The 12042-nt window shown below is 44.7% G+C and overlaps 1 protein-coding gene across 3 annotated transcripts in view; it reads left to right on the forward strand.

Moving 5' to 3' along the window:
• Positions 1-12042, forward strand: part of Dgkh (diacylglycerol kinase eta) — a 171402-nt gene that overhangs the window by 91039 nt on the left and 68321 nt on the right. For all 3 annotated transcript variants that reach the window (XM_057785776.1, XM_057785777.1, XM_057785775.1), the window contains exons 5-6: positions 10178-10282; positions 10555-10687. In XM_057785776.1, the coding sequence (XP_057641759.1) occupies positions 10178-10282; positions 10555-10687 (238 nt within the window). The remainder of the gene's footprint in view (positions 1-10177; positions 10283-10554; positions 10688-12042) is intronic.

Raw genomic sequence — 12042 nt, forward strand, 5'->3', positions numbered from 1 at the left:
TTCGACTTCTTAGGTGAATTGTGTTCTGTTTTTGTAAAGTTTTGATCAGAGATCAGTCTTCAGTGATGATTCCTGTCTTCATTGACCCCTATCACAGTGTTTGATACAACTGTAGAATTCTCCCTCATGGTGTCATTATATATATGCAATTGCTTGATTTCTAGTTGAAACAAATCTTACATCCAGAGGGTACACAGCTTCTCCATGCCAGACCGGCAGGCAGGGCACAGACTTCCTTGTGTTTGTAATAAGCCCACCCTTTATTCTGAGTGCCTCTGGGAGCTGTTTGACTTTAGAGAATACAGATCTTCCTGACAGGACCGCCCCCCCCCTTACCTGCACAGAATCTGTAATTATTTGTTATTCAAAGTGTGAATCAGTTAAAACAGAAGTGCAGATTGCCTGTGAAAGCACTCTGATTGTAAATAGAGGATTGTGTGTGTGCTTGGTGTACAAACATGAGTGGTTTGTGACATCCTGACATCCTCAGGGAATGAGCTGGAGTCCTGTTTACATAGTGTGCTGCCTATATAGTAAAACTTGTTAGTGAATTTCATCTGTAGATCAGTAATGACATGTGTGCGCGCGCGCGTGTGCACATACCAGCCTTAATTTTATCAATGATCTATAATGTCTTTATAAATTATTCCACTTCATCTAGGATATGGTGAAATTTGTGTTCTAGGACTTCATGGTACCTTTTCTCCTTGATCACCCAGTGCTGATTCTATAATGTTCACGCAGATAAAATGAATGTGTTTAAATTCCACCAATTTGATAAATGTATCTTCTTTTTAAAAAAGTTTTTTTTAAAATGTTTATCAGTATGTCTGTGCACCAAATGCACACAGTACTCAGAGAGGCCTGAAGAGGGGCTGCTGGATCCCCTGGAGTTGGAGTAACCCAGGTCCCATGGAAGAGTAACAAGTGCTCCTAGTCACTGAGCAGTATCTCAGCACCACAGGGCCTATTCTTATCCTGAAATTACGTTCACTTAAATTTTACTGTCAGTTGAAAATTCTCAGGGCGCTTCTCCTTGGTCAGAGCGCCCTGAATGAACTCCCTGTGGCATTATGTGCAGCACACTAATGTATTGTACTACCAGTGTTATAATGTCGTTTCTTCCATTGCAGTGTAAGCAACCGTGGAAGAAAATATTATCTATTAAGACTTCAGAAAAAATTAAGTAACTAATTGTCATCTTAGAAAGCAGATGGGATTCGAGCAGTGAGAAAATCAATTGGGAGAAATACTGACCCCCCCTCCCCCCCAACTAGACCACTTGGGAAGCTGAATGTAAAACTCAAATCCACACCTCCAAAGGGACCGGTATTAACCGAAGTTCATGAATTGTCCAGATAGGACCACAGCTGTATGTATTTCTACCCTTCAGATTCTGGTGGATTTTAGTGTGTTTTTAACAACACAGTAGTACAAAGTTTATACAGAATAGCCAAACGAATCACTAGAGGCCATGATCTTGTGGTATATTATATTACCTGAGGTGTGATGTTCATGGAAGGCTGTTTTAGACTGATCACCCCAGAAGGAGCAATGGGAGTACTGAGGTTTGGCATCAGAAGGATGCCAAAAGAGAGGCAGGAAAACACGAAGGCTAAGAGAGTACTGTTTGACACCATTGAGACCAGGCACTGCCTTTACTGACAGGAAAGTTAGACACTTAAATGACCTTTCATGGTTGATACCCAGGATGAGTGACAGAATCACCTGGGGGTCTGTGACATAGAAAATTGCCCTCGCCTCCTCTCAGAGCTTTTGGGATGGTGCTTCCGAGTGTCGTCTTGGGGCTGGGCTGGGTGCGTCTTGATGATGGTGCACACCTGTGCTGTTGCACACCTGTGCTGTTGCACATCTGTGCTCTTGGATAGTGGAGGTCCCCAGTGTACTCTGAAAAACGGGGGCGTCTCTGCTCCTGAAGCAGTCCCTTAAATTGTGTGACCATATTGCACATTGGCACATTTAAGTTGTCAAAGTGAATTATTTCACTCCATAAAAAACGAATGAGAAAAAAAAGCCACATACATAATTGAAGCGTTGGATCTAGAATTCATAGGGAAGGCTGGAAGAAGGATGCTAAGACTGAGCAGTTGACAGTCCACAGGGATAGCAAAGCTAGTGTTAAAAAGGTGTGTGGTTGAGAAGATGAATCTGGAGAGAGTCACATTCTACCACATAGAGACACTAACATCAGTATAGCCCTATTACACCTGCTGCTGCCCTGCTCTCCAGGAACCATGTCTCACTCTGTGAGAACTTTCATTGCAGCGAGGTGGCTCCAGATTAAAACACAGCTTGTCCTAAGCAGAGTGCATGCAGCCATTTAGAACATTAGGTCAGAAATAAGGATCTCCTAACAGAAGGGTTGTTGGACTTGGAAAATGACCAGAGAATGTCAGAGAATTTTCATGATGGCAGAGGCAGACATCTGAGTTAAAGCAAGGAGCTCTCCGTCTTCTATAGCTTCAGTATGATGCATAGTAACGGTGGCATGCTAGAATTCTCTCAGCTGGACAGTGGCTCTGGCCTCTTCATTTGTGCAGGCTTTTTTCATTCACTGCTGTTGCTTTAAGTAAGATTGGGTATAGAGCAATAAGAGAATCTCCCCCCCCCCTTTAATTCATTGGTAATTTTCTTTGTCCAAGGAGGCTGTCACTAGGTCACTATCACACTTTTTTTTTTTTTTTTTTTTTTGTTTTTTATTTAATTTTTTTTTTTTTTAGCTTCCATGCTTTTCTTTTTTTTTATTATTATATATTTTTTTTTATTCTTTTTTAATTAAAATTTCCAACTGCTCCCCGTTTCCCATTTCCCTCCCCTCCTCCCACACATTGCCCCCTCCCCCCTCTCCCCTCCCCTATCCCCACTCCTCTTCTCCTCCCCCCAGTCCATTCCCCCTCCCTCTCGCTACTGAAGAGCAGTCCAAATTCCCTGCCCTACAGGAAGACCAAGGTCCTCCCACTTCCATCCAGGCCCAGAAAGGTGAGCATCAAAACAGGCTAAGCTCCCACAAAGCCAGTTCATGTATTAGGATCGAAACCTAGTGCCATTGTCCTTGGCTTCTCATCAGCCTTCATTGTCCGCCATGTTCAGAGAGTCCAGTTTCAACCCATGCTTATTCAGTCCCAGTCCAGCTGGCCTTGGAGAGCTCCCAATAGATCAGTTCCACTGTCACTGTGGGTGGGTGCACGCCTCGTGGTCCTGATTTCCTTGCTCATGTTCTCCCTCCTTCTGCTCTTCATTTGGACCTTAAGAGCTCAGACGGTTGATCCAAATTGGGTCTCTGTCTCTCTCTCGATCCATCGCCAGATGAAAGTTCCTGTGCCATTCTCCTTGGCCTCTCGTCAGCTCTCATTGTCCGCCACATTCCGAGAGTCCGGTTTTATCCCATGTTTTTTTCAGTAGCAGTCCAGCTGACCTTGGTGAGCTCCCAATAGATCGGCCCCACTGTCTCAGTGGTTGGGTGCACCCCTCATGGTCCTGACTTCCTTGTTCATGTTCTCTCTCCTTCTGCTCCTCATTATAACCTTGGGAGCTCAGTCCAGTGCTCCAGTGTGGGTCTCTGGCTCTATCTCCATCCATCGCTAGATGAAGGTTCTATGGTGATATGCAAGATATTCATCAGTAAGATTATAGGATAGGTTCATTTCAGGTTCCCTATCCTCAGGTGCCCCAATGAACTAACTGGGGACATTGCCCTGGGCATCTGGTAGCCATTCCAAGTTCAAGTCTCTTGTCACCCCTTAGGTGGCTCCCTTACCTAAGGTATGAGTTTCCCTGCTCCCCTATCCAACTTTTCTTTATCCCCATTCACCCCGATTCCCCCAGTTCCCCTCATCCTCTCCTTCACACTTTTCTCTCCCCATCACCCCTCATCTCCATCCCACCCCACCCCCAAGATTCCAATTTTTTGCCCATCAGTCATGACTATTTCCCATAGCTGGGAGGATATCTATATGTTTTCCCTTGGGTTTACCCTCTTGTTTAGCTTCTTTAGGATCACAAATTATAGACTCAGTGGCCCCTATCCATGGCTAGAAACCAATTATGAGTGAGTACATCCCATGTTCTTCTTTTTGGGTCTGGGTTACCTCACTAAGGATCGTATTTTCTATTTCCATCCATTTGCATGCAAAATTCGAGAAGTCATTGTTTTTTACCGCAGAGTAGTACTCTAATGTGTATATATTCCACACTTTCTTCATCCATTCTTCCATTGAAGGGCATCTAGGTTGCTTCCAGGTTCTGGCTATTACAAATAATGCTGCTATGAACATAGTTGGACAAATGCTTTTGTCATATGATAGGGCATCTCTTGGGTATATTCCCAAGAGTGGTATTGCTGGGTCCAGGGGTAGGTTGATCCCAATTTTTCTGAGAAACCGCCACACTGATTTCCAAAGTGGTTGCACAAGTTTGCAGTCCCACCAGCAATGGATGAGGGGTGTTAGTTTACCAGGCATGGGATTTTATTGGTGGAAACCTCTGTCTTTGAGTAAAGCTCTCTTGACTTTCATCTTGGGCCACAAATGTCTGTCAATGACAGTGCAGGTGCAGTCTCAGTCAGTGTTCAGAGACTGTCTTTAGCAAAGCCTAACCTGGACTGTCTCATCAATGGACCCCTGACCACCACTGAGCTACTCCTCTGTCCCTAGTTAGCTGCGGAAACACGGAGGCTCAGAAGCATGGTCTCAGCCCCTGAGGCTGATGGGGTGGGGTTTAGGCTAGGTTGCCCTGACTCCAGACAGTTTCTCTAGTTCACTTCTCTTTAGGAATGTCTTTCTTTTTTGTAAAGAAGGAAAATTACCCATAGACGTTGGTTCTCAAACTTGGTCCACTTTGGAGTCACCTGGAAGGGTTGTTCATTTGTTCGTTCTTTTCTTTCTCTCTCTCTCTCTCTCTCTCTCTCTCTCTCTCTCTCTCTCTCTCTCTCTCTCTCTCTCTCCTTCCCTCCCTCCCTCCCTCCCTCCCTCCCTCCCTCCCTCCCTCCCTCCCTCCTTCCTTCCTTCCGATTGGTGCTTATACCTTCGTTGAATGAGAGAATAGTAGCTGTAGTGTGAATTTTAATTGGTCTTAATAATAAAACCTCAGAGTCAGATATTAGGGGGTAAAAACTGAAAGATCAGAAAAGCAGAGCAGCCAGCCACTAGTTCTTACCTCTACAAAATCCTCAGACCGAATGGGGTATCCTGTCTCTACAAATCCTCAGACTGGATCCTAAGCTCCTGTCTCCTCTGCCTTATATTCCTCTCTCCGTCCAGCCGTATCAGTTCCCATCTTCACCTTTCTAGTGCTGGGGTAAAGGTGTGCGCCTCCACTGCCTGGTCTCTGTCGCTAACTAGTGTGGCCAGCTCTGCACGCTGATCTTCAGGCAAGCTTTATTTGTTAGATCACAAACAAAATACCACCACAAGTAGCTTATGTATTGAGATTTGAAAGCAAACAAACCAGGTGATTCTGAGATAGATAACAGCTAGGTAGTTTACTACTAAGGGGTACTACATAGGCCCACCATATATTTTAATGTTTTTAAAACATAATAATTTTGTTTTTTAAAAAATTTCATACAGTTTATTTTGATCAAATTAGTGCCTCGCCTTTCTCCCCTGTTCCTTCCCGCTATGCCTCCCACCTCTCCACACCCACCGTCTTCCTCCTTCTCCTCCCAGAGTCCAGTTTGTGATGTTCATTTACTCACGGGTGTCGAGCCATCTGCTGCAATGTGGTTGACCTATCAGGGGTCACACACTTGAAGAAAACTGACTCTCCCTGCCCCAGAAGTTCCTTAGTTAGGCTTGGGAATGCACAAGCCCTCTTGGCCCCGTGCTGTACTGTTCACTGCCTTGATCGTACGCAGGAAACCGTAGCCGCTGTGAGCACACGGGGGCCTAGTCATGATGGATCTGAAGAACTGCTTTGCCCCAGTCTCTCCGACCACTGGCTTTTACAACCTTTCTGTCCCCTCTTCTTCCGTTTTCCCTGAGCCTTGTGTGTAGGGGTCTCTGTGGGGTGGAATGGGGAGTGGGCGTGGTTGAGATAACTCCGTCGCTGGGCATCCCACAGACGTTTATTCTTTGATCTGTTGCGGGTTTCTGCATTCTCCACTGTCCATTGCTAAGAGGAACCTTTTGGGATGAGGTCAGAGGTCTGCACTAATGTATGGTTTTATAGCCGTGCCTTTGGAGGACAGGCTGACATTGTGTCACTTAGCAGAATAACTGCAGTAGGTTTGCCCTGGGCCTCTGATCTCTCCAGCCATGGACTCTTGGCCAGGAATACAGTTCTAGCAGGCATCTCCTCCTGTGGAGTGAGCTTCAAGTCCAGTCATAAGACAGTTGGTTACCTCGGTCACATCCTCTTACCACACCAGTCATGGGTAAACCCCCTGCGCCCGCTCCCATCCCAGGTACTTTCTTCCCAGCCCTGTGAAAGCGAGCCAGCAGGGAGGATGACTTCCGATCAGAACCAACTCGACTTCTCCATGCCCTGAGACAAAAGTGTATGGTGTGTCTTCAGCAGCAGGGTCTTAACATGGAGTTCTGATGGGCAACCAAGAGCAATGCTAGTAACCTCTGTTGTGTGTGTGTGTGTGTGTGGTGTGTGTGTGTGTGTGTGGTCTTTGGAATACTGTTGACCAGCACCCGGAGGGCAGGTATCCCCTTCTGACACCAGGCTTTATCCCTCATGGAGGATAACTCCAGTTAAACTGTCTAGGAAGCATGTAAAACAGTAAGTTCCCATATAGCTTTCCCGAACATCTTTAGTATTGGTTGTCCCTCATCCTGGCCCCCTCATCCTTCCCTTTCCTTACCCAAACCTTCCTGCACATTTTTATATTCTAAACCTCTCATCTTTCTGTCTTTCAAAAAAAAAAAAAAACAACCAAAAAAAAAGGTTATTACAGAAGCATGGCATATTAAATTGGTCTGTGATCTCTTGATAGTATTGGGCTGTGTATCTGGGTTTTGTTTTTGTGTTTTTGCTTGTGCGCATTAGCGTATATACAGTCTTAACTGCAGTGCCCAGTTCCACAGGATTTTACATTTACTGCTTTATCAGATGAATTATTTTGGGGAGAGAGGTTGAAACAGGGTCTCACTGTGTAGCTGAGTCTGACAGGGAACTTACTATCTTGTCCAGGAAGGCCTCAAGCAGTTTTCTGTCTCAGCCACCCCTGTTTCTGGGATTACAAGAAAGAGAGTCTCCTTAGCCAGCCAGACTGGGAGAGTCTTGGGTCTTAGAAGTGAGTGATAGTGTGGTTGGATTGATGGCTTTGCCAGTAACTCCCACCGCTAAGCATTCTACTAATGGGGAGTTTTTCTACTTTCCTAGGTACTGTTTAGGAAACCAATTTCGATGCCACCGCTGGGTACCATAGAATTTTTCCAGACGCGTGAATCGGTGGCTTCCTCTTCTCCTTTACAGACTCTTTTGACCAACCCTGCAGTGTTCCCCTGGCTTTGGCTTTCTGTACAAACTTAGTAAATGACTGGTAAACACACGTGTGTGCCCCAGAGTGTCAGGGACTGCCATAGTTCCGGGGACGCTGGTTCAGATGGGCATGAAAGCAGTGATGGTGTATACCGGAGTAGCAGGAAGAGAGAGTTACAGATGGGAGTAGGGAGCACTTTAGGATGGGTCAGCTTCAGATCCTTGGAGGAAGGTAGCACCGCTGCTAGTTCCAGAAACTTCCTGTATTTGCCCTCAACAGATGTAGGAAGAAAGCCTTGCCCCTCTCCCCACGCCTTATGTGAGAGGAGTTCTAGCTTCCCATTAGGCCAGGGCTGCTTATGGTCATAATAGAGTCTGAGTCAGATAAATTTGCAGCTACGAAGCAAATAATTTTCTAAATTTGTCCTTCCTACATCTCCCTTATAAAATTTGGTGAGAACTGGGGCTGAGGTGATGGCGTTCAGCTGGAGGATAACCAGAACCCACGTGTCAGCCCTGTGGCTGTGGCTGTGGGCGTCTTCCCGCACAGGCAGTGGGAGGAGCCCAAGTGCGTGGAAGCTGGCTGAGGTACGAGGTCAGCCTGGAGGCTGCAGCTTTGCTTGCTGAGCCAAGCTTGACTTGGCCCAGACAGCCGGGCTCTTTGGCCCTAGAGCCACAAGGCTAGCCATCTCTGCTCCATGTCGCTTATAAAGGACTGATGGCCTTTTCGCTGACTTCTGAGAGTGTGGTTTTATAATTAGTAGATTCTTAATTGTGATTAGTCACAAGGCCTGCCCGTCAAAATCACTCTACTGTCTTCTTGCCCTCGGAGAACTTAATTTTTGGTCAGAATTTTTGTGTATGATGATCTTTTGCTTGCTCACTATTGCTCATCTTGAAGCAAGTCTCCATTCAAAAGTGGAAATCGCTCTTCATTAGCATGCATGCCCTTGACTGAGTTATGCAGTCTTTCTGGAATCACTTGGGATTGAAGCGTCTGTCTAGTTCCTAAATCTCTAAGAAAATTTAGAAGCCATCGCCTGCCTTGTGTTCCCCTGCCTTTTAAATTCATGATGGCTTTAAAAGCATCTTTAGTTTTGGTTGTCAGTCACCATGCATTGCCTAGAATGTCACAAAGAACAAAATCAAAGAATGAAGTGACACTTGAAAGGAACCCTCATATTTACAGCCTGTCGTAGAGCTAAAGTCAAGTAAGTGGTAGAAGCAGTACTTACCCAGCTAACATTAGTGAGCCAGTGAAACATGGAGGTCTCTGGACGCTGTACCAGCCTCCAGAGCCAGGAGTATATTATGATTTAATGGTACCGCTCTGCCACATTTGATGAACTGCCCTAGGAAAACATTTTGAAGCAATAAAGCATCCATTTGGCTTCCAAGTAATGAGAGAGGCACTGCTCTTTGCATTAACTATTTATTCAGGAAGAGAAGTGACCAACTGCTAATAAGCTTTACCCCAAGAAGGTCGTTTCAAACAAGAAAATGCACAAGTGAGGCTCTCTTCGATTTCATGTGCAATTAACAAAGACGCAGAGCAGGGCGGTTGGTGCCCCGTGCCATGTGATGGCCGGCTGCTCTATTTAAGTGCAGCTGCCTGTCAGAAGGAGTAAAAGCTTCTGGGCTTCTGGAAGACTGTGTCCTCTAATAACATGGGAGGCAGCAATGACTGGTGAGTGGCCCAGACGGGCTCCTTCCTCTGTGGCTTGCCCTGTAGGCTTGCTTGCTTAGATCCGCGGTGTTAAGTACCCTACTTCCCTCTTTAGGGGATGGTCCCCTTTCTTTTTTCTTGTAGATGATTATTCTTTCATAATCACTTATGATATCTGCTGTATATATAATAAAATATTTTATTAATTTTGATCAGGAGATTGGGCTTGGGTAACTTTTCTATTTGTTGTATAAATAAATCTCTAATATATTATTTGAAATTAATTTCTTGGGAGGAATGCAGTGTTACACTGTTGTACCACAAGTACATAAATGGTCCCTTCCTTGCAATGAGTGTTTAGGCTTCAGTGACTTCAAGACAGCATCTGCTATATACTATATTAGTAAGCAGAAGTCAGTTAGAGATTTACTTGGAAGCACCTTTGGTACTAAAACAGCTGCAATTTTCCATTCCACTCTCTTTAAGGTTCTTAATACAATTAATTTGCTTTTTTCAGTGTCATGAAAAAAAATAGTGGAAGCCACAATTATTTTCTTTCCTCCAGGATTTTTATGCTGTCTTCCACTTGGCTCTGATTGAAAATTAATACAGTAAATTTTTACACAGTGAGAGGGAAAAGCCTTCATATGAATCTTATTCACACGGGTAGTAGAAATATGTCAGTTAGGAATTTTAATACTGCATTTTTAATTTAAAACTCTTTTCCCTATTGAAAGTTATGTGTCATTTCAAATTACTTCAAAGTGTGTTTAAAACAAGCTTTGAAGATGCATTCCATGTAGTAAGAATGTTTGTTTATTTGGGCGAGTGGTCTTTAGAAAGAGCTAAGCCTCATTAGTATCAACAGAGTCAGAGATGAGCCGAGAATCTCGAGTACCTTTCTTCTGGGACACACTGTATATCACACAGAACAGAGCTCCCCTCCTTCTTCATCAAGGAAACAAAGACCCAGAAGAGACAGAACTGCCTCGTAAGCAGCCGGGCTTTGTAAACCCCTCTTGTTGGCTACTAATAATCACTAGGTCAAATTGTCCCTTTCAGATAATCACTCCATTCAGAAGGCTGATGCTATGTGCTGACAATAGGAAGGAGATGGAAGACTGGATCAGCTCTCTGAAGTCAGTGCAGAGCCGAGAACCGTATGAGGTAAATACCGTCTACTTGTTTCCTGTCCTCAGAGCACAGGCTTACAGAAGAGCAGCCACAGAGCCAGAGATAGCCCGTGCCAGAGCTAGCCCTGCAGAGGGAAGCGTTGGCAGAACTGTGTAAAGTGGATCTTGTTTTCACATCGAGTGCCTTGCTGATCGAGTAATGGGCTGAAAGTTTGGCCCGCCCCATGGCACGAACGTTGCAGATAGTCACGAGTGGCCAGCCGTGGTCTCCTGTTTGGCAACTCTGTCCTAACTTTGCCTTTGCAGGTGGCCCAGTTTAATGTGGAACATTTCTCAGGGATGCATAACTGGTATGCCTGCTCCCATGCCCGGCCCACCTTCTGCAACGTGTGCAGGGAGAGCCTCTCCGGAGTGACCTCCCACGGCCTGTCCTGCGAAGGTACTGTAGCCGTCTGCTTTTGTGCTCCACCAACAAAACCGAAGTGCTGTAGACACCTTGCCCTGGGTAGGGTACTACACCATCATGAAAGAAGCAGACAGACACCCTGCAGAAAAACACCTTCCTTGGTGGGGGCAAGGCCTGGGAGATATGTTTAAGTCAAGATTTAAGTTTTGTTCTAGTTCAGGGTTGGGCTCTACACACATAGGACTGATTTGGGGGAAATGCTGTTGCTAATCAGAAACCGTTTGAAAGGAAGCATACATCAAAATTCAGTGGTCTCTTGACGGAGCTTCTACTGTCTAAAGATCCCTTGAGCTTGGTGCAAGCATTCAAGTGTTCTTTGTTTTAATTGACTATGGAGACGAGTATATACTCTTTGGCAGAATTCCTAATGGTTATTGATATTGCATTATTTGAAATATTTTCCTTTACTTACGCTTCATTTAATTGGATACCCTATTGCTGTTTCCTTTTCTATTTTGCACAGCACTGGGAACTGAACCCAGAGCTTCGTGTGTGTTAGGTAAACACTGTGCATTATCTCATCCTCGTGTTCAGAACTTCTTTAATGTCGTCTAAAATTAAGACCCATGCTAGTGCTTTCTCTCTTTCATGTTGAAGGAGGTGGCTTGTTCATCTGGCCGCCCAAAACCAAAATAACCACACAGATACTGTATTAATTAAATCACTGCTTGGCCCGTTAGCTCTAGCTTCTTATTGGCTAACTCTTACATATTAATTTAACCCATTTCTATTAAACTGTGCATCGCCACGAGGCTATGGCTTACTGGCTAAAGTTTCAGTGTCTGTCTCTGGAAGTGCTAAATGGCTTCTCTCTGACTCCACCTCCTTTCTCCCAGCATTCAGTTTAGTTTTCCCCGTCTAGCTAAGTTCTGCCTTGCTATAGGTCCAAAGCAGTTTCTTTATTAATCAGTGGTAATTACCCAGAGGGAAATATCACATCACTTTCATCCTTTTTTAATGCCATAATTTTAATTATAAGATGTGTGAGTTATTACTTAATTTAGGAACTGTGAGTACCAAAGGCAAATCTGTCAATGGCTACCAAGGGAAGGCTCATGCCTCTTCAGTGTAAAGAATAGAGAATGTTGGGTACTGTTTTTGAACCATGTATAGAATGGATACCAGTTGTTTCTGGAATGCAATCACATCTTAAGTAATTTCGAGCATGTGTAATTAGGATTTAGGTTAAAGTAGTGATAGAATGTCACTCTTAATGGATTTCAAACAATAAGAACTGCGACTGTATCAGCTGTTTACCTCAGGCAACACGCTGCTTTGGATGGAGCTTGCCACTGCACCCTCTTCCTCTCCTTCCTGTTCAGACTGTG

Source organism: Chionomys nivalis, chromosome 12 (assembly GCF_950005125.1).
Source record: "Chionomys nivalis chromosome 12, mChiNiv1.1, whole genome shotgun sequence".
NCBI lineage: Eukaryota > Metazoa > Chordata > Mammalia > Rodentia > Cricetidae > Chionomys > Chionomys nivalis.